This window comes from Pipra filicauda, unplaced genomic scaffold (genome assembly GCF_003945595.2).
Source record: "Pipra filicauda isolate LSUMZ 115617 unplaced genomic scaffold, ASM394559v2 scaffold90_size2875636_pilon, whole genome shotgun sequence".
Classification (NCBI taxonomy): Eukaryota; Metazoa; Chordata; class Aves; order Passeriformes; family Pipridae; genus Pipra; species Pipra filicauda.
In genome coordinates this window covers 2,344,168-2,372,164 of record NW_024105098.1, presented here as the reverse complement: position 1 = coordinate 2,372,164, position 27,997 = coordinate 2,344,168, and the positions used below count along the sequence as shown (strand labels likewise).

At 47.6% G+C, this 27,997-nt stretch overlaps 1 protein-coding gene and 1 long non-coding RNA gene across 2 annotated transcripts; one reads left to right on the top strand and one right to left on the bottom strand.

Moving 5' to 3' along the window:
* Nucleotides 1–188: 188 nt before the first annotated feature.
* Nucleotides 189–26,236, top strand: EHHADH (enoyl-CoA hydratase and 3-hydroxyacyl CoA dehydrogenase). The gene is made up of 7 exons (XM_027724865.2): nucleotides 189–267; nucleotides 6,764–6,867; nucleotides 7,646–7,818; nucleotides 9,422–9,533; nucleotides 9,772–9,876; nucleotides 15,787–16,128; nucleotides 23,776–26,236. The coding sequence occupies exons 1-7, from the start codon at nucleotides 197–199 to the stop codon at nucleotides 25,044–25,046; spliced, it is 2,178 nt and encodes a 725-aa protein (XP_027580666.1). The 5' UTR covers nucleotides 189–196; the 3' UTR covers nucleotides 25,047–26,236.
* LOC113989904 lies at nucleotides 20,187–22,697 on the bottom strand. The gene is made up of 3 exons (XR_003541437.2): nucleotides 22,624–22,697; nucleotides 22,357–22,490; nucleotides 20,187–20,421 (listed from the first exon to the last, which is right to left on the bottom strand). It is a non-coding gene; the product is annotated as an uncharacterized LOC113989904 (long non-coding RNA).
* Nucleotides 26,237–27,997: the final 1,761 nt, after the last annotated feature.

Sequence of the window (27,997 nt, the reverse complement as noted above, 5' to 3'; positions counted from 1 at the left end):
CACTGGCTCGTGTTTGAGACCGCACGGACCTTTCTCCTCCAAGACCAGTATTTAGAGGTGAACTCCTGAACCGAGCGGTGGCTCCGCTGCTGTTTGCGGGGAGGGCGGGCGGGGAGGGCGGGGCGCGGCTGGCCCGGGGACAGCGGGGACAGCGGGGACAGCGGGGCTGGCCCGGGGACAGCGGGGACAGCTCGGCATGGCGCAGTACGCGAGGAGCCCCGCCGTGGCCGTGATCCGGCTCCGCAACCCGCCGGTGAACACGCTGAGGTACCGCCGGGACCCGCGGGGCTGGGGGGGCTGCGGGGCCGGCTCCGCGCCCGGCGCTCCCCTCCCTTGTGAGCGCCCTTTTCCTTCTTTTCCGCCTCGCTCCCCCTCTCCGTGCCCTAAGGAGGCTCCTCCCGGCCCCAGGGAGCCCCTGCCGGGGCTGTTCCGCACCGCTCGGTACCCGCAGAGGCCCCGGCGGTTCCTGCAGAGGGAGCTTGGATCTCTCTTTTCGAAAGAAAATGCTGAACTTCGCCATGACTTCTGCTCGCTCTTGTAGTTTCGGGGGGGGCGGTTCACAGCACTAGCGCCAGGCTCAGCAAACTCTACTTTCTGTCATCTCCCCTTCGCCTATTTCTCATCACCTTCCAGCCTTTAAACGCCAAGGCGCTGCTCCCAGCAGGACACAGCACAGCAGCGTTAGCAGTACAGCGTCTCTCCCTGCAATTCCCCCGCTGCTCTTTGGTGCAAAACAGCTTTCCCTCAGGTTTCCTGGCCTGCCCACACACTGCACAGTCCCTGTGCCGTCCAAGTGTGCACAGAGGTGAGGGCAAAGGGCTCTGTGGGAAGCAGGCATGGCTCAACAACCAGAGCCGGCACCAGAGTTAAAGTAGGGCTGGTAGAATTAAAGCAGTTCATTTGCCTTTTAAAAACAATTAAGGAACGGACCTCTAAATACTGGTCTTGGAGGAGAAAGGTCCGTGCGTTCTCAAATATGAGCCAGTGAAAACTAAAGTCAAACACCCGTCTGTAGGAGCCCCTGAAATGTTCCTTTTCCATGTGTTTTGAAAAAACTTGGGTGCTTCTGGCTTTACATAGACCCTTTCTAAACATCTGCAGTTAAAGAGCTGTTGGGTAACAGGGACCATAGTGTGTATTCAGTGTCTGTTCACAAGCCAGCAAAAACCCACTGCAGTAGTGCTTGACTTATAAATGAGAAAGTTTGTTAAAAAGAAGCCGAAAGAGGCAAGTAAGAGCATGAAGAGGGAATGAAAGCTGCTGCTCTTCTGTTACATCTACATTGCAGCTGGCAATGCTCACTCTGCTGCAACATTTAGAAGTGAGGTAAAATCATCTTTACATCCTCACTAATTATCATGAGAAACTGGGAGGGACTTGATGAGTTTAGATGAAGTAGACATGTAAAACTCCCAGACCTGCAGGGTGCAAGACATCCTTTGGACTTCCTGTGCCCGAGACCAGCCTAAGAAAATTTCCAGGCTGTGCTCACAGTAAATATTTCATCCTTACCATGAAAAATACAAAATACAGAGCCTAAAGAATCTTGGAATCACCAAGGTTAGAAAAGACCTTTAAGATACCGACTCCAAGCGTTAACAGAAACAGATATGTGCTTAAGGAACCTTAACTCTCCTCTTTTGAGAAGTCCTGGAGAAAATCCAAAATTGCCTTCAAACAGGAACTGCACACAGCTTCTCCAGGACAGACTCTGCTTTTACTGCCTCTTCCTCTTGGCCCCGCAGTGCCCTCCCAGCAGGATGCAGTTCTGGCACTCCGAGAGTGACACAAGGTGTGCTTCTGGTCCTGTTCTGAGTCCCAGGAGGGAGAAGGGAGACCCTGGCAGACTTTATATCCATTAAACTATAACTTCAGACACGCCTGTGGTCTTTGATGGCATGTCAGGGCACACCTGTTTTAGAAGGGATCCATCATTCTCTCTGGCTATAGCTAGGAAAGGCAGAGCACACTCTGATCCTTGTGTGCTCCTGCAGATTTACGTTCCGGGCACACGGGAGCAGGTCTGTGCCTGCAGCTGGAAGTGTTTGGCTGCACAGGTGACAGCAGGCAGTGAGTTACAGACAGGAGCCGTGTCCTGCAATCCTGGAAATCTCATTTCACAGCAGGTACAGATGCTTTTTAAAAGACTGGTGAGTTTTTGCTGCTCTGCTCCAGCCTCCCCCGTCTCTCCCCATTATCCCTGGCACTCGGTGCCCATTCCCAGCTCCCAGGCCATCACACTGGCCTTTAGCACTTTAGAAGCCACTGGTGGGCAGGAATTTGCTTTCTCCTGTCTGGCACCATCCACTGCTGCACAAGTCCCTGCCAGGCAGTGCTTGCCTGAGGAATGAATGCGTGCTGACTTGTGAGTCTGGCAGCAAATTTGGCTCCCACGGAGACGTGCCAAATTTGGTTTGTTTGGAGTGTTTTTTCCTGGTTTGCAGAAGGTTAGTGTTCAGAGATCCACATTTATGAGACCGTGACATCGAGAGAAAGGATTTACTGGGAGTTTTGGGGACAAGACTCACAAGAGAAAGGACTGACCACTCCTTATTAGCAGAGACAGGCTGCTGGCACTGGGAATTAGAAGGATGTGAAGGAATATTTCGACATGTGAGCTGACAAGGGCAGAAAAGCTCTGGGGAGAATAGAGAAGGACATGGTGTAAGGCAGCTTATGTGTGGGATTCTATGATGTATAACAGCATAACAGGTATGGGTGGAGAAGCTCTCCCTGGCTGCCAGGATTGTCCTTCTTACCCCAATCACCATAATGATCCGAAAATGTAAAGGAGATTAGAGGAGCTGCAATTTTGGACAGGTAGCAGTGATGGGAGAATGTGATTACCCATTTTGGGCTGGATCAGCACCTCATCAGGATGAGATGCAGAGAGAAAATTCTGGGATGAATAAGCATCTGCTTCCTAAAACAAGTCCTCTAAAATCCCACCAAAAGGATGCCATTCTGGCTTTGGCCTTAATTTATGTGCATGACTATTTGGGCTGTATTAGCAACTTGTGTGACAGCAGCTACTACCCAGCTGGATCTGACACTGAGGCAAGAGACAGCAGAGCAGGTAAATCCAGCACATGGAGATTCAGTTTCAGGAAGGGAATTAGGTAAATACCCAGCAGTTATTTCAAAGAAAAACACTGGAGGAAGCTGTGCAAAGGACAAGAAGCCTGTGACCAGGGGAGAGCCTGGATTGCTGTGCAGGTTTGGATTTGGAGGTTTTTTAATTTTATTAGAAGCCCAGGTAAACTGTTCAGCAAGTGATGTGGTAAAAGCCCTGCATGACTTGATGAGAAAGCAAAGAACACTAAGGGAAAAGTTTGATTTTTCTTGAGAAGTGGAAAGCTTACTCAAATGAGGAGGACAAGAAAAATCTGTAAAACATGACAGGGGAGATGCAAACTGAAAATTAAGAGTGAAAAAACAGAAAGAACGAAGGCATTCTAAAAAACAATAGTAAAAAGTTTATCTAATAAAAAATATAACCCAGGACAAGCTTACAGGATGCCAAGCTCAAAATTGGCAGTGACAACTCAGGAAGGGATCCTCACCCTTGGATTCAAGTCTCACTTCTTTCAATGTGACTAAGACAATTTTCAGATTCCCTTCAATTGCTTTCTTTTTTTTTTACATTAAAGAAATTCACGTTCATAAACTACAGCTAAAATCTAAAATAATTAAGGTAAATAATAAAACCTAGTTACAAATCCAGCACATTGCTGCTGCAATGAGTTACACAAAATAAAAGCAACCTGGTGTGGTCACCTCCAAGAATATTCTCTTACCCCAGTGCACACCTGTTCCTTAACAGCACCTGCTTTGTGTTTCTGAAACCTGGAACACTGAATCATCTCAGCAGAATCACTTTTCCTGCAGTCAGAATAGTTTCCATGGTGGAGCTCACTACATGGGAGGCAGCCTTGATGGGAATGCATGGAGGGAATTTTTGCATTGTTACTGCCAAATGAATGACACTGTCACAGTCATGAAGTACTTATGCAAATGATAGTGACTTTTTGTTTCTTTAATGCTCTCGCTGTTTGAAGTTGGGGTACTCCTGAGTGTTTTTACAGTTTTACTGTCATACATTTTACTATGATGCTTTCATCGAAAATTGCATCTTTTAGTACCAGTTACAATGTGTGAGTGACAAAGCAAGGCAGCCTGTGTGTTGGACTGTGACAAATCCAAGGCAAACACATCACTCCATCTTAGGAGAACAAGCAACTGCAAAAAGTCTCATTTTTGTTCCTTCTTGTCCTACAAAAAATCCCACTGGGAAGATGCCTTATGGAGAGAGAAGAAATATTTGTGCAAGTACTGAGTCAAGTTATTCTCTGGCATAAATTGTTCTGCTGGGTTAATAAAAGCCATGTAGGTATTGAACTGTTAATTTTTGGTAGCCTTGATGATTGGGTTTTATTCTGGTAGGAGCATGTTGTTGTAAGTGCTAAGGGCTTGTAACTGATTTCCTGCATAAAATCCTGACCCCTTCCATTTATTGCAGACTTTTAGATGGCCATTTGGCATCTGCTGTTCACGTGCCTGGAACAGACACAGAAATGCTTTGATTGCTTCTTGTCTGTTCCTGACAGAACTGTGCCATTTGTCTGTACAATATTTGCAAATCAGTAACTTAACATTGGTTTGGGTCCTGGTACATATGTTTTTCCACCTATTTGCACCATGGTTTGTAGAGTGGAATGACATTTCCTAATGGTTTTCCCTGTAATTCTCCCAGACCCTGGGTGAGGCCACTGTTGCTGTGGCCTGGCTCTCCACTGAGGCACAAACAGAACTCCCAGAGCACTGGGTGCAGCCTGTGGGTGCTCCTCAAATAGCAGCAGCCACAGCACTTGATATGCCAAGGGGAGGGACATGAAAGACAATTTTTTAACATATTAAAACATATTTAATATATTAAATTTGGAAAGGCTTTCATATTCTGCTACATGGACACTGTGTATACAGTGGAAGGACCTTTACCAACTCACCTCACAGTCTTTTTTTGCCATGGCCAAATTATTCTCATTTTAGGTTTCAGCTTTCAGAACCATTACTAGCATCAGACTTCAGTTGTCTTTGATGTCTGGATGAGGCAATTTGTACATAACTGGCTGTTCTCTCTCCAGAAATAACCCTTCTCCCAGTCTCTGGTTGTCAGATCTCAGGACCCCCACTGATCCTTCTGCATAGCACGACCTTATCCAGGCAGGCGGTCCCAGAGACCCTCCTAGACAGTTCCCCTCAGCCAACAGCCCTGATTAACAGCCTTTGCTAATGGCTTGTCATAACTTTGGAGTTTGAAGGAGAAATATGCAGAGGTTGGCCAGCAGTCCTTCACACAACCAGCTTACAGGAGACTCCTTGGGCTCCCCGGGTTTGCCTTTTCAGACTCTGGCTTCCCACCATTCTGCAAGCTGTTGCCTTGTATAAATACATGTACACACGAGTACAGTGATGTGTTTTTCACCTACTTTATGACAAGCTTCCTTTTTTGATGAAATGTCCTCAAGTACATAGAAAAACATGCCCAAACTGAGAATGCCTTGGGCCTTCCTACTAGTTCTGTGTAAATAACAGTCCTCTCCACTGGGCATCAGCACAGCTCTGCTCCCTTTTCATCACCACCCAGCTTTGTGTAAAGCTGGGCTCAGGCTTTGGAGCAGGTCTGGGAAGGAAAGCTGTGTTTATAAAGGACTGGGCAAGCATGTGATACTTGGATATTCCTCCAGCCTCCAGCTGCTTATGGCCCAGATTTTCTGAATCAGAGGCATCTCTACACATGGTGTATGAGTACCCACATGTACCCAGGGCAGTCTCTCACAAACTGTATACTTAAAAGTGTGTGTATATCAGTATATTTTAGTATCTAAATTATATATACACACAATTTGTATTATTATTATTATTAACAAGTATTAATGCTTCTATTCTTACCTATCATCTCTATTGTTACCACCTTCTAAAACAGACTATGCTCTCCATGTCAATCCATACACACACATGTATCTATAAATTATCTTTTAAGAATCAAATGTAAAGTGGATATACAATCAGGTCAGATCTTTTAAGTATCTGATTTGAAAAAATACTATTTATGCTTTTACAGGTCCATTTTGAAATTCTTCATTAATTCTTTGCTGGTCAGATTTACTGCTGGTGTCTGGAAATATCTGTTCACATGAGTCAAAAGACATTTTATGCCCAAAACTTCATGCCCAAATCCCCTTTGACAGGATCCCACACCAGCTTAAGTCTGGACCTATGTAGGGATCTTCACAAGCATTAAAATCAGCACAGCCCCAGCCTGTGTCAGGTGTTTAAAAGATAGATTTTTTTTATCCCTGGAGCTCCTTTCCCTCTTAAAAAGTTCTTAGATTATCAGTGGTTTAGCATTAATTACTTTTAAATTATGCCAAACTGTTTTCCTGAAAATCTGAATGTTTAATTCATAAAGACATTTCCAAAAGAAGGTTTCCCTGTGCTGCTGGCTGTGGAAGCAGCAGTGTCATAGCCTGGAGAGGACTCCCCAGGCAGTGACTGACAGATCTGCAGTTGGCTCCTTGGATTCTGGCTCTTGTCCTTGAGTTAGGAGGGAGACTAAGGAAAGGATTCACCCGGAGAGGCTGTGGCAGCAGGCAGACTAAGGGACAGACCTGCTCATTTTCACTGGGGTGCTTGGTGTTTGTAACCTCTTGGAAGGGGAATGTAGTTGACTGTTACTCACTGAATCTCTATTTTGTTTCAGTTTTGCAGTTCTCCAGGCTTTAGAGGATGGACTGGAGAAAGCAGATGCAGATCCCTCAGTGAAAGCTGTTATGATTTGTGGTGAAAATGGGAAATTCAGTGCAGGTAAGATGTCAAACACAGCCTGAGCAAAAGAAGAAACACTCTCCACCCACCATGTCTGAAGAGTCTCTGCCTCGTAATGCTGATAAAAGTCCTGATTTGGCTGGAAATGGCCACAAGACAGTGGGCTTTGTCTATTCTACTGTGCCACAGTTGACATGGAGCACATGACAAGCTGGACTGTCCAGGCCAGAAACAAGCTGGTCTGTTCATGGTGAAAGGAGGGACAGCTGCTCATGTCCATGATGTACTGGTGCCTCCTTACTCTCCATAGCTTTGTCTGCATAAAATATCTGGACCATCAACTAGTCTGGTGGCTAGCTGATAAAATATCTGGACCATCAACTAGTCTGGTGTACGGAATGTACCTGAGGTGGGGCAGTGGTGAATAATAGATCTTTTCCAGTTGTAGAAGGCCAGGAAGCTAGGGAATTTCTGTGGAGCCCTACACTGCTTGTCAGTAGTAACTTGCACCTGACTGTTCCAGACTCGACGTATTTTTAATTACACCAAAGGTGTTAGCAAATTTCTGCAGTGACTGCATGATCTTTGCAGGTACTCTGCATTTTTGTACTCAGCCTTCCCCTGAGCTCTCTGAATAGGATCAAGGATCAGGTTCCTTGAAGGTGGTCCCAAAAAGGGTTGGTTCCTGTTACCCACTCCCCTGCTCCTCAAGGGAGTGGGTGGATGTGAGCAGCTGTGTTCAGTGGCTCAGAGGGAAGGATTGCTCCAGTCACCGCCTTGCCCACTAATTCCTGCTGATGTCTCTGTGCCACCCCAGGAGCTGACATCCGAGGGTTCTCCTCTCCAAACAGACCAGTCAAGTCCTTGGCCGCCCTCGTGTCCCTCATAGAAAGCAGCAAGAAGCCGGTGGTGGCGGCCATCGAAGGCATCGCCTTGGGAGGAGGCCTGGAGGTGGCACTGGGCTGTCACTACCGGGTGGCACACGTGAAGGTAACGCACACTGAGAGCCAGAGAGGCTGGTGGAGGCATCAGGAGCCACGGGCAGATGGCTGCAGACAGGGTGGGAGCCTGCAGAGCAGTGGGACAGCCTGCCTTTCCTGGGCCCCTCTGCCCAGAGGAGAGCGGCTTTACAGCTACAGGAGACAAGCCTGCATGCTCAGGCATCTCTCACCTACACCACCACCCTTGATGGGCTTTCATAAGTCCTACTACGTAACTCACTTCAATCGTTTCTAAATATAAAATTGATTTGTACCTAGTGGGATAAGATGGCTGCACAGGAGCTTCAGTTCCCGCATGTTAATTTGCCCTAGGTCTCTGCAGTCATTATCTGTGTTCTGATGCAGACAGCTGTATCTTACTGACTCATGCAGCGTGACTTTCTCTTATTTATTTTTTTCTCCAGCCCTGTGAATATTGCATTCTTTTTCTGCTCATAGCCTAGTTTCAATAGGTAGTTGAAACTCAGCTAGTATGGAGCATTTAGGGTCAAATCCCCATGAGCTCTGGGCCCCCAAAGAGCTCTCTGACCAAAAGACAGCTTTAAGAGTCTTAGGAATTGATCTGGCTTTTTTTTCTTGAATCCCCTCCTTTGAGCAGTACCTGATCTCCTTATGGAGGCTCTTCCCTGGCAGGGCCATCCCCTCACTTTTCCAGTGTGAATCACTGATTCTCCATGACAGTGTGGGTTGCTGTAACAGCATAAAGAGCTATTCTACATCACCCTGTGTGCCACCTAAGGTGGGTGCCACAGAATCACAGAATCATTATGGTTGGAAAAGACCTCCAGGACCAAGTCCAACCTTTGACCAAGTACCACCGTGCCCACTAAACCTTATCACAAAGTGCCAAGTCTACTGGCACTACAAGTAGTGGTCTTAAAGCAGCTCCAAGTCTCCTAAAAGCTCAACAGAAAATTGCAAACTATTTTTTTTTTTAGAGGAAACAAAATCTAGATAAATTTTTGAGAGAAGGCAAGACCCCGCTTCCTGCTGCCCCTGGCTTCCCTGCCATAACTCTGCTGGATGTCAAGTGCACCAAGAGACATTTGAAGAGAGATTAGGGAAGAGTTCAGAGTGTTCAAGGCCAGGTTGGACAGGGCTCTGAGTAACCTGATCTGGTGGAAAGCGTCCCTGCCCGCAGCAGGGTTTGGAATGAGGTGGTCTTTAAGGCCCCTCCCAACCCAAACCATTCTGTGATTCTTTACTGAACTTCCAGGAACTAGAGTAGGGAGGTAACAGTGAAACCAGAGTGCTCTCCAGCATTTGGTAACAACTGCTTGAAAGCCTTAGCTGACACATGTCAATCTGGGGGATGCTGCGGGCCCCACAGCTCTCCCCCAGTGCTGTGCTGGCACACAGACATCCACAGAAAGGTCACGTTTTCCTTCTGTTGTACAGAAGTCCTTGAAATGGTCGATTGGGCTCTCGTCTTAAATGTGGCAAAAAGCAAGGATGAAGTTTCTGTGCAGATGTTTTGAGGCTTCTTAGAGGAGAAACGTGTGACATATCAGATTGGTGCCCCCCTGTTCTGCTCAGTTTGTAATTACCACTCATTCTAATCAGTTTTCTTGTTGAATTTTGCTTCATTTTAGGCTCGGATGGGTTTGCCAGAGGTCACCCTTGGGCTACTTCCAGGTGCTGAAGGCACTCAGCGACTGCCCAGACTGATTGGGGTCCCAGCTGCTCTGGATATGATCACCACAGGTAAGTGCTGTGTCTTGGCCTTGCTCTCAATATAAGAACATGACATGGAGTTATACCACCAACTTGGTCTAAAAAACAGGAATTTTTTACCTGTGTACCTGCTCGGGTTGTCATTCAACTTGCTTCCACTCATGAGGGGCTAATTACCAGCTACACACCAGTGCTTTGGTCAGGTGGAAAAGACTGAAATTGCCCCTCAGGCTCCACTGTAGTCACCTTATTTCTCTTTTTATCACAGGAAAACACATTCCAGCAACTGAAGCACTGAAGCTGGGCTTGGTTGATGAAGTGGTGGAAGAAAACACAGTTGAGGCAGCAATTCGCCTGGCAAACAAAGTGATTGGTGAGGAAAGAGTTGTAGCAATTCCAGGAAATAATTGGTGATGTTTCAGGGCTGAAGAGAGTCAGAACAAAGCCCACCAGTTTGTTCCAATTTATATGCTCCATTCTTGAGTTTTGGCATCCACATAAGATGGAATTAATTGCAGAATTTGTTTTCTGTTGTCTGAAGTGAAAAAAAAAATCACATTCTGAAAAGCTGCAGAAATTCAAGTGAGATTCAGAGAACTGGTACATACCAAATCCTCCTGCTTTTTAATTATATATCCAAACTCACATGCTCCCCTGGGCTGCACCACGCTGGTTTTGGGGAGTAAATGCTCTTTCCACCTATAGTTCTGGATACAGCTGGCACTGAATGCATTCTGGTTGCACCATCAATAATGGCTGAGCAAAAATTACTTTCTCCCTTTCGTGGAGGGGCTGGCACATCCTCAGACCAACTTAATAATCCATGGTCTGTGAGTGACTCTGTCCCTAATCCTTTGGGTGCCATGTAAAAAAAATGGCCTGTGGAGATGGGAGGGATGTGGAGAGATTTTTTTTTCCCCACCCTAGAAATAACAGAATGGAATTCACTGGAGTTAACTCAGGAAGAGGAACATTTCTTGTGCAGCATGAGGAGCATTGCCTTGAGAGAAAACAGGATATTTTTCCACTAGAAACCTCCTTGTACCTTTGGAAGCAGACCATGGAGTTCCATCAGGAGCTCTGTCACAGTGAATTGAATGCAGGGAACCAAAACCCTTCCTGCTTTGATCACATGGTCAGTGTTGTCCCAAGATGGGGTGCTGCTTTTGCTCCCTCAGTTCTCTACACTACAGACAAGGCCCTTTCCTCACCTGTGCTGGAAGCTGAGGCAGCCTAAGCCTTGTCCTAGGGCACAAAGTACTTGAAAGAATGGGCTGCTCTTAAATATCGGTGTCTTGCATCCTTCCCTACACCTTGAGATGTACCAGACAGGTGCTACAGGTATTCTTCAGCCAGGTTTTCTGTAGCAGATGCCCTTCCTTCTCACTCTATTCATCCTATGTTATTTTAGGGCTTCATTTTCTAGTGCAGAATCAATGACATAAGCAGTCCTCTTTTCTCTTTCCCTGCATGTCAGCAGACTAAACATAATTCTTTAGCAAGACGTGGGTGATGGTGATGTATTTCACTACTGCTTCTAAGAAAAACAAAGATACTTTGGTTCACTGAGTTTGTCTGTTTTGAATGAGAATTCTGCTCCTCCATCTGTTGGGAGAGCAGTGAAATATTATCACTCTTCCATGCAAATTAACCCAACAGTGTTCCCTCTGATGTACCCTCTGGGCTCTGAATGATGCCCTGCACAAGATCTGTTCCAGTATTGATGGCAGCAGCAGTGCATCATGAAATGAGTAATGGATACATTGCTGGAACTGGCAAGCCAACAAACATTCTGGATTTCAACAAATGCTACGTGAAATCGGCCGAAATTTAGATATTTTCATGCTTCTTTCTTTTGTGACAGATATTGTGCAGTGGTTGACAGTTGTGAAAACCAGCTTGACCTTAGGGGAGAAGCTCAGGAAGGAATCAGTGAGCACTCTATTCCTCAGGGTAACTCGTTTTCTGGAGCTTATGTCCACTACCACTACTGGCAAATTCTTCTTCTGTAGCTTCATCTTCTCTGGAGATTGTCACTACCAATTTTTTTATTTTTTTTTTGGAGAGTTATGTAAGCAGACAAGGACCCTGGCTGGATGTTCAGCAGGTAACCTGTCCCAGTTTTACTCATTATTAGACTTTCAATCCGTTTATTGCTGGTTTGAGTTACCCCAGTAAAAATGAGTAATGTCGCTGACGGTGTTTCACATCACACTAGATATCAACTCCCACAGGACTTCAAAAATGCTTTCAAACTCTTTCCAGCAGCTTTACTGGCATTTTTAGTACGTGGTTTTACAGTGAAAGCACTGGCAAGCCAGACAATCTATTTCTTTTCTGCTTGAAAAAATTCCTCATTAGACCCTGCAGAAGACCATGACAAGTTTTGATGCACCATTTACCATTTATCAGGTTACCTGATAATTTGAAAGAATGGTGTACCCAGAGCCTGTTTGTTCCTTTTGAGTCATTCCTAGCTTTGGCCTTTGCCTGAAATTAATAATTTTCCTGCCATACCAAGGCAAACCAGCACTTTTATTTCTCTCCATCAGGCACTAACAGGCTGCAGAAGAGATGACAGTCTTGCATGGCATTTGTTCACAGAGTTTTGTTTTCAGCGAATATTTTTCAGATAATCTTAATAAAACCTAAGAGTGTACAAAAAAAGCCATGCCAGAAGTCCACTGGCTTTGTGTGGCATGCAGCATTTTGTTTCAGATGAGATTTTTTTTTTAAACATGAAGCTAACAACTGCTGACTTCTTCCAGAGCAGTCTGGCTAAATAACTAGTTTTGTCACTGCTGGAATTTCTATTCCTGGGAAGGCTGTACTGCAAGATAAGTCTCAAAGAATCAATTCAGAAATCATTTTCTTCTAAAGCTTTCTCAGTGCTGGAGCTGCAGTATCCCATGGCAAGAGATCAGTCTCAAATGACTGGCCCTGCTGTAGCCAGGGTCCTTGATTATTGTTGTGATACACAGTTGACAGAGGGATGTTGGGAAAGCATCTTCATACATTTTTATGGATTGTACCTAATGAAGAACACCTTCAAAACAGTAAGTGGGTGTAGGAATACACAGAGGCAATTACTGATTCTGAGTTAGATCTTTCATTGAAAACCAGTAATTATATATTACAGATGGGAAGCAAGGATAAGTTCCCAGCCCCTCCAGGCAAGAGAAAACATCTTCACTTCTGAAGGCACTTTTTAAAAGGAATAGACAGGATCCAAATCCTCAGAGACAAGGAGAATGTCCTTTCATTAAATGTGCTTGGTGATCACTGCAGTAATCCAAAGCTGCATTTCAGGCTTTTCCCAGCTGATGGCATCACAAAATTGACAAATTGCTGGAACTGCTGGTGGCCCACAGCTTGCTGGCCTGCCCTAGTCTTCCTCAGCTGGAGGAGAAAAGGGCTGCTGGTCCTTTGCACGGCAGACTTTGAAACTCTTTGTATACAATCACACCTTGCTTTCTGACCATGTCAGCTGACTGACTTTTAGCATCTCCTCAGAGCACACCAGTATCCATGGCTTGCACCAAAGAGCCGAGGAAAATCAGTGCAATTTGGACTAGCTGAGGCCCCACAGGTATTAAACTGCGTGGAAGGATGATGAGTTTCTGACTGTAAAGCCACTGGGAGTGACTGTGGAGGAAGCAGTTGTTTCTCTCGAGGCTCATAAACCCCAGAGGCGTAACAGATCCTGCTGGAGGTAATTGGATGCTGGAAATGGAGACTGGGGGAGAAAGCCTTTCCATCACAGCTGTGAGGGCCTTGCTGCGTCATCTCTGCCAGGATGCACGATATAGAGATATTTTAATCTCTCCCCAGGCTCTTTAGACAGAAGGCCCAGGAAAGTGCCCCTGTGACACAAAGAGAGTTTGAAAGTTCTGACACGGACTGGATTTGTCTCTGGCAGGGCTGAGACCATCGCAGGCCTGAGGGGCAGGGGCCAGGCTCAGCTTTGTTCCTCACAAATTCACAAGCAGCTCACTGCACCAGGAAGACTGTTAGGCTGGCCCTGCCTCTTGCAAGGCCATCCTGCAGTATGCCAAGATTTTACATGGTATTCTTTTCCTTAAATAGCACAATATTTGACACTGCATGTATATGCCAATGGAAATTTTATAGACTGGATCTATCCTTCATGCCACCTGGCCCACAAACCCTGGGCAAACAAAGCAGGGATCTGTGCTGGCTTCTGTGTGTGGATGGTGCTTTTCCCTGCAGCACTGATGTCTGACACTGTTCATCATCTTCCTGCCACTTTGATTTCAGAAATCAAGCCATGAGTGTCCCACACTGATCTCTTCTTCCCAGGTTTGGATTCTGATCATTCTTTCCTGTTCACAGATATGTCCTTTATTCTTATTGGCATTGCAGAAGCAAAAATATTGCATGGAGATGCTGTAGAAATATTTAGCAAAACCTATTTAGCTTGCAGCTAAATAAGAGTTTTATTACAGGACCCTGAGGAGAGTTGCTTTTCTTTCTTACTCTGAAGAACTGTCTCCTGTCCCCAGTCAGTACTTTGCTGTCTGAAGAACAAGCTTAAAGGCTCCCAGTGGCCTTCCTCTTTTACCAGTCCTTTCCACAGAGATGTTATATGAAGTCCCTTGATCTGCCCAGTCTTAGGTGGCCTTCCAGCCACCAGATCAGCTTTCTGGGACAAACCTGAGCTTTCTTCTTGTGATGGAATGAAACCCACTATTTAAGTCCTAAATAAAGAGCATGTCAGGGTTAAAAACACAGATTTAGGGGAGAAACAAAGGGTTCAAAAATAAAGGAACATGACTAAATCCTGCAATACTGGAAGATAAAAATTACATCCACTGTCAATATAAAAACATTTTTATGAACTCTGATTACAAGGGAAGCTACTTACACAGCAAGTGTTCATCTTTTTATGTTCTCTACAAGGCTTAATTAAAAAGCCTGAGCTCTGAAGACCATTATTTCAGGAAAACAGCATAATAACTCATTCTGGAAACTCATGTTTCTGTTTCTCTTAAGCATTGCTCAGTCTTGCAGGAAGAGCTTGAGTCAGGACAAGTTCTTTGGGCACCCATTCCTGCAGTACTGCCATTATTCCTGCTCTTCAGCATCCTCTGGATGACTTCCTGAGTCTTCTGCTGGTGCACTGGCATTTCCCTGACTCAGACAACAGGAAAAAACGGGGAGCTGGATGCAATATGCTGCCTTGGAAGGAAGTGTGGCAAGGGCAATGAGACTGTACCCAGGGAGCTTCTCAGCAGAAGGTTCCCAACCCACCACCTTGCTTTGGTGGCAGTCCCAGCTGCTTCTGGGAACAGCACTGCAGCAATCCATGCAGTGACATGCTGCAGTTAATGATCTGGATGTGGCTGTGATGACAACAGGGTCTTTGTGAAAATGTTGCAGGATTAAGGGGATACATCCTGGATTTCTGATCTTGTTCTTCCACAGTCTTTACTGAGCAAGCTGCCATTAAGAGCACAGGAACCCCTGAGTAAAGCCAGGTCAGAGCTCTCTCAGCAGGCTCCGAGTTTGTGCTTCTGAAGAAGACATAGGATTTTGGCATCTGAAATATAACTAACTTCTCTCAATTAAAATCCTTTCTAGGTATCACCATAGCAACCTCTGTCTGTAATGAGCTTCACATATTTGTGTGGCTGCTTGATTCACCCCTTGCTGACACAGAAACATGAACTCTCCCTTGTTATTCATTTGCTCCCCAGCTCACGCTGGGTGAGCTTTCCTGGTGGTTGGCCCCCAAGTGAATTGAGGGGCTCCTGCAGTCAGGGAACAGCTGAAATCAGGGTGTATTTCCCAGTCTCTTATCCATGCCTGGATCAGCACCCTGGCTGGAATGCCTCTGGCTAGCAAAGTCAATTGGGCATTGGGTACTAAACATTACTGGAGGAAAACTCGAGTACCAAGGCTTATAAGGAAGAGCCATATGAATGTGGCAGCTGGGACTGTGGAGGAGGAGAACTGGAGAAGTCAGGGCACTCTGGGAGCTGAGAAAAAGGAGAGAATTACTTCTTTGAAACTGAAATCTTACTTTTTTTGAAGTCTGAGAAGGGACTTGAAAAATTGCAAATGTCAGATCAAGCAGAGGTAAGAAGAAATGTCAGATGTTGTAGTTCTAGACCCATCTCACTGTGCCATGCAAGCCCTAATGCAGTGAGATGCAGAGGGAAAAATAGGTAAACTGCCTTCCCATCCTGTGGAATGGGGTGGAAAGACAATGTCTGAAAAGATGTAAATGCTTTGTTTTGTAACCCTGTTTCTCTCCCCCCAGGCCAGCCCCTGGGACCCCGCAGGCTCAGCCTGAAGCCGGTCCCCAAGCTGCCCGACATGGAAGCCTTTCTCAGCCAAGCCCGTGTGAGGGTGAAGAAGCAGGCGCAGGGGTGCCTGGCTCCGGAGCTGTGCTTCCAGGCCGTCAGGGCCGCCACCCAGATGCCCTTCGCCGACGGGGTGCGCAGGGAGCGAGAGCTGTTCATGGTCCTGCTGAGCTCGGGCCAGGCCCGGGCCCTGCAATACGCGTTCCTTGCCGAGAGAGCCGCGCAGAAATGGACAACTCCCGGCGGGGCCTCCTGGAGCAGCGCGACCCCACAGCCCGTCCGCTCTGCGGCCGTGATCGGTAAGCGAGGGACAGGGCTGTGGGGCTGGCACGGAACAGCGGGTGTGGGGCACCAGGGAACGGCAGAGCTGAGGGGGGATCACTGTGATCTGTGGGGCACCAGGGAATGGCAGAGCTGAGGGGGGATCACTGTGATCTGTGGGGCACCAGGGAACGGCAGAGCTGAGGGGGGATCACTGTGATCTGTGGGGCACCAGGGAACAGCAGAGCTGAGGGGGGATCACTGTGATCTGTGGGGCACCAGGGAACAGCAGAGCTGAGGGGGGAATCACTGTGATCTGTGGGGCACCAGGGAACGGCAGAGCTGAGGGGGATCACTGATCTGTGGGGGATCACTGTGATCTGTGGGGCACCAGGGAATGGCAGAGCTGAGGGGGGATCAGTGATCTGTGGGGCACCAGGGAACGGCAGAGCTGAGGGGGATCGCTGATCTGTGGGGCTGAGCAGAGAGAACAGCACGGCTGAGGGGGATCAGTGATCTGTGGGGCTGAGCAGAGAGAACAGCACGGCTGAGGGGGATCAGTGATCTGTGGGGCTGAGCAGAGAGAACAGCAGAGCTGAGGGGGATCAGTGATCTGTGGGGCTGAGCACAGGGAACAGCAGAGCTGAAGGGGGATCAGTGATCTGTGGGGTTGAGCACAGGGAACAGCAGAGCTGAGGGGGATCACAGAAGGCAGGAGTGGGATTCCCAGAGTCACACCCATCACAAGCACAGATACTCCACCCAAAGAGGGAAGTTGTCACTGCATTGGCAAGCTCAGAAATTCACATGGCATCTCATATCCCACTACATTATTACCTGCTGCCACATCTTTCTTTGGAAGAATAACTTCCTCTCACTTCAAAAACAGCTTTGTGTGTGTGGACCACATGGAGTCTGCTCCCTTTTAAACACTCTGTGTCCTGGCTTTGTGTCGTGTTAGAAGCACGTTTGTATGAAATTCTCCTCCTCCTGGTCTAGTTCTGCACTGCAAGTGCATGTGCAGAGTCACTCAGGGATATATTAATACAAAAAATGTTTTGACAGCTGTATTTTAAGAAGATTTCATCTCACTGGGATCCACTCCTGCCATTTTGTAGCCCAGCAAGATAATGCCTTCATTAATTTTTTATAAGAGCAATTTAAATAAAACCTTTGATGCACTGCTGAGATTAAAAAAAAAAAATCTTTCAGCTCTGCCTGTTGATAGTAGCACTAAAAAATGGTTAGACAAGTAATGGAGCCCTTGGAAAACATCCACTCTGCTTCAAGGAAATCTCACCAGATCAACACTACTCTTTTTCTGGGTGTTTCTCGGGGCTATTGAGCTGTCTGACAGTTCATTTCAGCCATAACACTGGGGTTTTTTGGAAGTTCCCTTCTCTTCATTGGCTGCCATGCCATATTTTTAATAAGAATAATTTTTAAACACTGGTCCATAAACCCTGGGTGGAGGGTCTGTGGCTGTTAAAGCATTCAGGTAAAGAGGCATTAATTATTACCAAGTGTATTCTGTGGCTTGAAGAGCACAGAACTTTGGACACAGGCAGGTCCCATCCTGAAATGTGTGCTCTGCCAGGAGGGGCTCTTGTTGGAGTTTGTAGGAATGCCTGGGTGACTGGAACGGACATTCTTTGCTATGTACTGATAAACCAGCCAGAACAACACACTTGCAAAGACCTAATCGCTGTGACAGTTTAGCCAGAAGGGCTGTTAGATCTGATCTGCCTATTTTGGTGCTGTAACTGAGCTACAGAGAATTCTGAGGACAAATTGCAACCTCTATTTGAAAGCTTCCAGGAGAAACGTAACCTGTATTTCATTTCCAAACTGAACTGGCTGGGCTGCATCTCTCCCATCCATTGGATTAAGTATTTGCCTCATCTCCAGACAGATTTCTGAATTCTGGTCTGAAATTGCCCCAACCTCATGCCCAAGTTTCAGTGTTTTCATAGATGATTACAAACAAAGCTCAAGTTAACCATATTTCTGCAGAATAAATAAACTAAGTGCTTTCACACTTCTGCTGCAGAGCACAGTCTGTCACACTCTGGTCCTTGTCATGACCTTGAACTTCACCTAATTTTTCAACACTTCCTAAACATGCATAGCCAAAGTGGGAACAGCATTCCAGGAGTAATTACACCAATACCAAGTACCAAGAGGTTTCTTCCTTGCTCCTACTTAGTATGCTCAGGGTAAGAGCCAACTTTCATACTCGCCACATTTAACACATCCTGTTAATTACCTGCTGGCAGGGAGCAGCTGCACCCCGGGGATGGGGAGCCAGTGGCAATAACACCTCCTGGAGAGCAGAACCACAGAATCTGCCAGGCAGGAAGGGATCTCTGAATGTCATCTTGTCCTCAAATGACATCACCTGGAGCCACTTGCCCAAGACCATGCCCAGACATCTTTTGAACATCTCCAATGATAAAGGTTCCACAACCTCTGTGGGCAACCTGTGCCAGTGCTCAGTCAACTCCACAGTAAACAAGTTGTTCTCTTATGTTCAGATGGAACTCCCGTGTTTCAGTTTGTGCCTATCACCAGTGGCCACAAGTCTGACTCCATCTTCTTTACACCTTTCTCTCAGCTACTTATATTAGTGACATCCCTCCAAGCTGGAGTCACAGCTCCCTCAGCCCTTCCTCATGGACACACTGCAGTCCTTTAATCACCCTACTGGCCCTTCACTGAACTCACTCCACATCAATCTCATGCTGGGGAGCCTGGAGCTGGGCCCAGCACTCCAGGGATGGTCTCATCAGTGCTGAGTAGAAGGGCAGGATCATCTCCTTCAAGCTGCCAGCAAGGCCCCTCCTAACACAGCTCCACATACCATTAACCTTCTTTGCCACAAGGTCATATCACTGCTCAGACTCAACCTGGTGCCCATCAGCACCCCCAGACCCTTTCCTGGGGAGCTGCTTTCCAGCCCCCAGCATGTGCTGGTGCACAAGACTGCTCCTCCTTGCGTGCTGGCCTTTAGCAATTCCCCGTGCTGAGCTTCCTGAAGCTCCTACCCACCCATTTCTCCCCCTGGATGGCAGCACAACCCACTGCTGCATCAATATTTACAGTACCTGAGCAGGGCAAGCAGGGTAGGCCCAGAGATCACAGCCAGGACCCACTGGAAGTACAGGTGATCAAGGAAAGTTCCTGGGATGATGTAGGTACAAGATAAAGGTGGGAAGTCACTCTTCAGGCTGAGGTCTGGATCAACAGCATCCATAGCCTGGCACAGCCACAGTAACCCACCAGAACTCCTCCAGCTTGGCTTAGGAAAAGACTGCAGACTCAGGTCTGAGCTTAAATGGGGCTCAGAGGCCCATATGGGTGGGGGAGGCTCCAGGTGTGGCTGCTCAGGGACATTAAAGCTCATCAGTGCACTCAGGGCCATGACACTCACCCAGACACTGATACCTTTGCTAAGTCACTGCTCCTATCACTCAGCCCCCATTGCCCACCAGTATAACTTGCTCTGTTTATGCTCTTGTTGATGTCATATTTTATTTGATGTGACATCTCCTGTTTCAGAGGTTCTTGATCGCCTTTTTTAAACCCTGAATCCCACACCAAAGTGGCACTGATTTCCACCACTTCTTTCTGCCATTTGTTGTGTTTCTTCTCCTTCCTCTAGAAGGTTTTCCTCCTATTTTGCCTTTGGGTATCAGTGAAATGGCAAGTCTGTTAAAGACAGGTGGAGAACATGCCAACACAACTGTAATTCTTCTTTCAGGCTGCTGTAAGAAAGTCATTCTCCAGCCAGTAAAATGCTCTACAGCGTTTTGTAACATCACATTTTTGATCTTAAGTACATCCTTGCAGCACCGGAAATCAAAATTTTAGGGATGGTTTTTGAGAGACTGGCAGCTTTTAAAACAGTGCTGCTCATCCATGCAAACATTGAGTCTACCGAGGTGACCCAGGGTCTCTCTATTTTCACTGCAGGGAGGAGGACAGTCAGAGAAAGATATTGCATCCCTTTAGGCTGTCAGAAATCAAGCAAACCTCATTTTGCAACCGTGCTGTGCTGTTTCACACACTACACCCATGTTGCACTGTGCTGCTGCTTCCATCTTTTATTGCTGCACAATGTGAAGCAAGTGAGAAGATCACGTTGAGTTTTTCATGTTGACTTTTTGTTTCATTTGCTTGTTCTGAACTCTTGGCTCCCACCTCTTTTCGCTGTCTCTGGCTCCTCATCACCCAGAAAAAGAGCTCTTCTCCCTCTGTCCCTTCCAACTGCATCTCCCCATAGCTCCCTGCCTGCCTGGAGTATCACATTACTTCTGCTTGAAATTAGTACCCTGAAACAGAGAAAGCAGCAGCTCCAGTCTGCAGCAGCCCGCCACCACCAATTGCTCATTGTTGTTTTTAACAGGAAAACTGGAACAGTCTTTGCATATTTTTACCGATCTATAAAGGATTTTTTCCATTGCCAGGCATTTTAAAGTCCAAATATTCATTAGAGTTCAGAATGTTTTCCACTGATCTGTATTTCTGTAGTGCGTGTGACTACACAAGTTGCCTTGTACATATTTCAAGTTCTTTTGTTTTGAAATTTGTTTTTAAAGTCCTTCAATTAATTCTGTATGATTTTTCGTATTCTGAGTACCTCGTGACAGATCAATAATTAACCATCATTATTCACTCAGCTTGCCCAGCAAATGGATTTGTCATACCCATATTTGGCCTGAAATTACATGTGTTCAAGTGTAGTTTTATTTATATGTCAAAGCTTCATTTCACAACAAAAGACCAGGAGCAGGATGGCTGGGCACTGTTCTTGTTCCTGAGGCAGATTTCAGTCTTTTTTGGGAAGATTTGCCTTGGACATGAAAACAGTCCCCTGCCTGCAAGATGAGAATATAGGGTTTTTCATGGTTTGGGGGAAGTGAGAGCACTATTGAGTAAGAAAATGGAACATGCAGTAGAAATTCTGGAGTAGTTCCTCACCGTGTTTTGGCCCGTGTGATCTGAGCTGAGCATGAGACATCTCCCTTCCTCTTCCTTCTACAGCCTTCTCACATGTAAGACCCAAAGATTCCCTACCATTATTTTCTGCTCTAATATATTCTTCCCCAAGATCACTTGGCTTTACGAAAAGGAAAAGGGGAGTCCTCAGAAATGCTCTTTCCCTGCTGGATAGCCAGAGCTCTCCTTAGTTTTATAGCCCAATTTTAGAAAATACCTCCAGGGGAATCATGCTGTGCAAGCTCTAATGTAACAAACCCCTTGGGGCTTTCATTACTCTCTCTGCCAGCTTCATTAAACATCATCTCATACAGGCCACTGCAGAGTTCTGGAGGAAGTTGAGAGACAGCTTTTCTAGGTCAGAAACAAGCTTGGCAAGCTCACATCTTATCCGTAAGTCTGTGCCTGTGGCCTAGAAAGTGTAGTACTACAAGCAAGTGTGCCTGTCCATCATGGGATGGCTAAAACCCACGTGGGAGCACTCGTGATGAAAGCAAAGAGGGGAATCACCTCGCACCACTGCAGAGCTTCCCTGCAAAAGAAGGCTGGGGAACGTCTGCTCATGGAAGAGGTTTGGATTCAGGAAGAACAGTGTGCTCAGATGGCGAGAGAACTGCTAAGATTTCAGTCACGAGGCTGAACCTGAGAGGAACAGGAGTCAGTAAGACCCAGGATGTGTGAAGAGCTTGGAAATTCTAGGGAAAACCCCAGGACTCCACCCTGGAAATGAAGAGACTGAAGAGGGAGCCGTGTGGAACTGCAAACACTTAAGCCTGATGTCTAAAGACACCTTATAGAGGGGGCTGGGCCTGGGGAATGAGTTACCCTCCTGTACTGCCCAAGGAGAGAGCAGTTCCTGTAGCTCACCAAAGACAGGGAAAAACTGTCCTTAACTGTACCTGCTCCCACATCCAAGGTTCTGGGGACTGTGCACTATGGAAGGAGCTACTTGTGTTTGGGTTTTTTCAGTCAGCAAACGTGGACACTGAAGTACTAAGAGCTGATTCATGTTATTCTAGTTTTATTTTCAAATTAGTTTTCAGTAGGACTTGATTATTAAGTAGCAAATCTAATTTCCTAGAAAGGAACTTCATCACTTGCTTAGAAGTGGTAATGATGGTTTATAAGCAGGCTGCCAGCTAGTGATGTCAGTAAAAACTATCTTCTGGTGGCTGAGTAGGGAGTGTTTGAAATGTCTTGTGTGCACACAAGCTGAGGCTGGGCAGAACTATACCAAGGATGTGTAGCACGCAGGAAAAACGTCCTACCTTGCTTGACCTTGGTTATTGGAACTTCTTTGAAGGATGACATCATTTCAGCTCTTCTTTACAAAGCTGCTTTAGGCAAATTTTTTAATCCCCTTTTTTCTGTATATTTGTTTAGCTGACTTTCATTTGTAAACCTGGGATTAAAAAAAATCATTTTAACAGAATTATAACAAACCTCTGCTTTGTCTGGTTGGTGCTTTACTTAGGATATTAATAATCCTTCCATTCAGATGCTTCACACTTCTAAAGCTGGTAAAATGGGCTGACCTTCTCTTACTAGTTTGCATTAACTTAGCTGGAAAAGCCTCCATCGTGGGAGAGCAGGCTCAGTGGTGTGGGTTGTGTGTCACAGGAAAGGGTAAGTGTGCAGCTTCATTTGATGTCACAGAGGGCAGAGCTGGTGGAAGGGATCAAGCCAGTAATCTCCACACTGGTATTCCTGATGGTGGTGGCACATTTATGGTCTTGGAGAGAAAAAAAAGCACAGCATAAATTCTTTAACAGGAATTCTTTAACTGTGTGGTTGGACAAGGAAGGCTGTGACTTTGGGAATCTCCAGATGTTAGGAATGACCTGTGTTGGAGGACTTGGAGAGTGGGTAGAGATGCCTGATATGAAGTGTGAACCGCAGGCAAAAGGCTACTGATGTGCCAGAGTGCTTTAAAAGGAGAGAGAAGGTGTTGAATTCTGGATTGGGAACACTGTGTCACTTCCATCCCGTTTGTCCTGGCAACAAGAGACACACAAGACATTAGAGACAGAGTTTAGAGCAGATCAGAGTCCAAGAGTCTTTACAGAAGGAGCAGCTGAATTTTCCTTGCTCCAAAGATTACATGATGGTGGTGGGAGAAGAAGAGGGAGACAAAGGGGAAAGTAGGGAGAAGGAGGGAGAACCCAACTGTCTGAGCTTTGCTGGTGTCAAAATCTTACTAGCAAAGTATTTGCATGCTGCCCAAAACAGACCATCTCCCAGGAGCAGTGGGGCACTGACAGCCTCAGGGGGAAGCTCGCTTTGAACCTGCCTGCAGAAGATGGTAGCAGGGTTGCAGCTGTAACTCAGATTTTCTCTCTTTGATCTCCAGGTTCTCACTCAAGTGATGCTGGTTTCCATAGGTATAAAACTTGGCAGGGAGAAGACATGAATCAAATGGTCTGTGCCCACTGAGTGAATCCCAGTGGACTTTTGTGAGCTTGTAAGGACACTAACTTGCCTTTGTGCTACTGCTTTTCAAACATTAGGGCTCGCTGAAAGAGAGAATTCCCCTTCTGTTTTCCAGTCTTCAATTCTTTTTTCTGTGTGTGCACCACTTGTTTTGCAGAGGCTATCACTTTTTATCCTGGAGATACAAAGGAAATTATACTGTCAAGTGATTAATTTTCCATTCATAGTCTTTGATTCTATCTCACTTTTATCCCTAGGGCTGGGAACAATGGGCAGAGGCATTGTGACTTCTCTGGTTAAGGCCAACATACCTGTGGTAGCCCTGGAGCAGGATCTGGAGTATCTGAACACGGGAAGAAAAGCCGTGATGCTCCTTTTGGAACGTGAGGCGATGAAAATGGAGGTGGGTGCCCAGACCCTGGATTTCCATAACCCTGCACGTCTCCAGTTCACTGTGGACTTTGATTCTTTGCGTGATGTGGATCTCGTCATTGAGGCTGTGTTTGAGAACATGGCACTGAAGAAGGAAATATTCCACAAGCTCTCGAGGATCTGCAAGCCAGGGGCCTTGCTGTGCACAAACACGTCAGCCCTGAACATCGACGAAATAGCTTCTGCCACCAGCCGCCCACAGCAGGTCATTGGCACCCACTTCTTCTCCCCTGCCCACGTGATGAGGCTGCTGGAAATAATCTATGGCCGCCACACGTCCCCCACGGCCATCGCCACGGCCGTGCAGCTGGCCAAAGCACTCAAAAAGGTTGGAGTGGTGGTAGGGAATTGCTTTGGGTTTGTTGGGAATCGAATGATGTTCCCGTACGTACAACAGGCAGTTTTCCTTTTGGAAGAAGGAAGCAGACCGGAAGCGGTGGATCGGGTCCTTGAAGATTTCGGGTTTAAGATAGGACCGTTCCGCATGTCCGACCTGGCTGGGCTGGATGTGGGCTGGAGGTCGCGGCAGGGCCAGGGCCTCACGGGGCCCTCGGTGCCCGCGGGGACGCCGGCGCGGCAGCGGCAGGGCCAGCGGTACAGCCCCCTGCCAGACCTGCTGTGCGAGAGCGGCCGCTTCGGCCAGAAAACCGGCAAGGGCTGGTACCAGTACGAGAAGGCCGGGGGCAGGACAGCCACGCCAGACCCGTGGCTCCACAGCCTCCTGGCCCAGTACAGGGACACCCACGGCATCGAGCCCCGCTTCATAGACCAGGAGGAAATCCTGGAGCGGTGTCTGTTTTCCCTCATCAACGAAGGCTTTGCCATCCTGGCTGAGGGAATAGCATCGGGCCCAGAGCACCTGGATGTGATTTACATCAATGGCTACGGGTGGCCAAAGCACAAGGGCGGCCCCATGTTCTACGCCTCCACCGTGGGGCTCCCCCGCGTGCTGGCCAAGCTGCACAAGTACTCTGAGGCCCATCCTGATGTCCCTGGGCTACAGCCCAGTGCCTTTCTGAAAAAGCTGGCGGCTGTGGGAAACCCCCCCATCAAAGAGTGGATGTCCTACCTCAGCCAGCAGAGCTCCAGGCTGTGATTCCACTGGTGGAGGCTGATCCCATGGAATCAGTGCTGTAATTGCACCGTCTTTTCCAATCAAACCCAAAGTGCTACAGGCTCATAAACAATGTCATGAACCTTCCTGGGCCTTTGCAGGAAATAACTTTGGCCAGTGATTGATCCCAGTCTCCCTCTTGCTGCAGGTAACCACTGCCTTCATCCACTCTCCTTCCTCAGCCCCAGCCTCACCCACCTTCTCACACACTGCTGTGTAAAGGCCTGTCTCGTATTGCACTGCCCCTGGGTTGTCACAGCTGTCCTCCTCTTCCAGTTTGTCTATGGGAAGGCAGGGAAGAGCATCCACAGCCCACAGTGCAAATCATGGTTGGAGCCAATAGAGAGATGATCACAGTTCACCCCAGACTGGCTGGATCTACCAGATCCTGCCTTCAATGTGTTTCTCAGTTTGTTCAGTTCTTTCCTGTGGAGCCCACCTCCACTGGATTCTCTGGATCTCCCACGGACATCCAGCTGAAGCCTGATCCCTTCCTGCTGCTGTGGGAGTGTTGGCACAAGGGTGTGGCACCTTTCAGAGGTAAAGTCAAATGAAGTGGAGAAAGTCTGGGCAGAGAGCAAGGGGCAGGGCTGGTACCATCCCTCCTCGCTGCTGCAGAGGAGACTAATAAATGCCAGAAAAGCCACAAATACATCAACCTGCCTACAATGCCCTGTGGTGTTGGCTCACGACTGGCCTTCTACATCCAGACTCCATCCTCCCTTACCATTATCCCCACCTGGCTTTGTCCAAGCAGAAACATCTTCTGGCACCTCTTCAGTGTGGAAATGTGTTGCCATCACTCCCCCATCTTGCCTGCCTACAGCTACCAGGTCTTGGGGCTCAGCAGGCTCTAATTGACCAGATTCAAACCAGATTCACATTTTCACATGGGCAGAAAGCACACTGAGAAGGGCAGGGCACAAGAGCTGTGCAGGCAGGGGCACTGCTGCAGGCAGGCAGGGAGGTGACAGATCCCTAGCAGAGAGCAGAGGAGAGGGAGAGGGAGCCAAACTTGCTCCAGGCTTTGGGACAAAGTCTCCCATTTCACGTGTCTAGTAAATGTATCTTGCAGCCTGATGTGGGGAATAGGCTGGTCTGGGTTCCCTTCTCAGGGACACTGAATGTCTAACTTTTGCTTTTAATTTAATAAAACTGCTTTGATAATCTAATGATGGATTATGTGGTATCAAATGGGATAGCAGAAAAAAGAAAATGTGCTTGTTCCTTGTTTTCTCTCTGTCACCTCTCTATGTGGTAGAACTAGATAATTTTCCTGTTTGTGTCTGAGAAGGCTGCATGCCTCTTTTTCTTTCCCTCAGTATGTTCTTATTTTGCCCTTTGTCTACTCCTGTGCATCAGTGGGTGAGAGTGCAAAACTGAGGGCAGGAAACCCTTCAGAAGTCCCAAGCCAACCTAAGTGCCTTGTTCCAGGGAGGATTTTTCTCCAGGACCAGAGAAGGATCTCAGTGTAGCCCAGCAAACTGCTGCAGTTCACTCCAAATCACTCATGTGCAGAGCTGAGAGCAGCCCAGCGTTAGCTCCGAGGTGAAGCACTGCTCCCACGCCAGCAGCCTCCGTGTGACACGTTACACAACAGCCCTGCCTGCTGCTGGGGCTGGCATGGCACCCACAGCACAGTCCTGGACATGGCACCCACGGGACAGCCCTGGGCATGGCACCCACGGGACAGCCCTGGGCATGTCACCCATGGGACAGCCCTGGGCATGTCACCCATGGGTAGCCCTGGACATATCCAGGTAGCCCTGGACATGTCACCCACAGGACAGCCCTGGACATATCACCCACGGACAGCTCTGGATGTGTCACCCACAGGACAGCCCTGGACACGAGGGTCTGCCCGGGCCAACGTCCCCTCTCCTGTGCCTTGGGCCAGGATGTTCACTCGCACTGGGGAGGGGTTGGGAAAGGGCAGTTCCCCTTGCAGTGGCAGCAGGCTGTGCAGGAGAGAGCATGCCCTTCCTCTGCAGCAGCAGTGCTATCTCAGGACATGGAGACTCACGAGCTCACCCTGGGGCCAAAGCGCTTCTCCTCACCTGCAGCACCTGTGTGCTGGTGCATTTGATGTGCCTGTCCCCCTCCTCAGAAACTGCTGAGACCAAAGGCTGTTCACACCAGTAACGCCTCTCCCGACAGAAGTTCATTTGTAAATTCACATCGACCAAAGCAGCCCGGCATCGATTGTTCTGTCAGCCTGACGTCCCAGCAGCCAGCGGTGACATTGCTGCCGCCGAGAGGTCGCATTCCCAGTTCCGGGAGGGCGGGAGCAGTGTGTGGGAGTCCCGGCCTCTGCACTGCTCCGCTCCCGGCAGGGCCAGAGCGGCCAAAGGGCCACCACAGCTCCTTGGCCCTCGGCCCTGCAGGGGGACAGCCTGATCCCAAGCCCCTGGTGCCTTCTGACAAGCAGTCCGAGCAGAAGGCACCAGCCTGTTCTGTGAACCTCTTTGGTAAGTTGTTAAAATAACAGCCTTGCACAGTCCCCATCAGCTCAAATGTGCAGTGATGCCAGAAATATGCCCATGAGTGAAATGTTTCTTCATTTAACAGGAGAGAACACAGCCCTGTGCAGAGGAGAACTTGATAACCACTTGGTACAGGATTAGTTTCCCCACCTGTCTTTTTAAACCAGTTAACTATTTCACTCAGTGAGAAAATATCTGTTAAAAATGTTTTCCAGGTAAAACCCTCCCTATGGGCGAAGAATGTCCCCGGCTCTGCTCACTCTGCACGTCTGACTTGGTGAGCTGAGGTCATCCAGTTCTCAGTGAGGAGAGGCCTTGGTGACACACAATGCAAGCTGGCTCCAGTCCATCCCTAATCTTTGGGCCCTGCTTCTGCTTTCATGTGAGTGTCTGGCTGCATGTCTGGCTTTCTGCACAGCGGGGTACTCGCTTTCAGGCTGAGGAGATTCA

Coding starts and splice junctions, on each gene's coding strand:
- EHHADH (XM_027724865.2), top strand. CDS start 197: ATGGCGCAGTACGCGAGGAGCCCCGCCGTGGCCGTGATCCGGCTCCGC. Junction 9,534..9,771: donor TCTGGATATGATCACCACAG/GTAAGTGCTGTG, acceptor TTTTTATCACAG/GAAAACACATTCCAGCAACT. Junction 9,877..15,786: donor CCTGGCAAACAAAGTGATTG/GTGAGGAAAGAG, acceptor CTCTCCCCCCAG/GCCAGCCCCTGGGACCCCGC.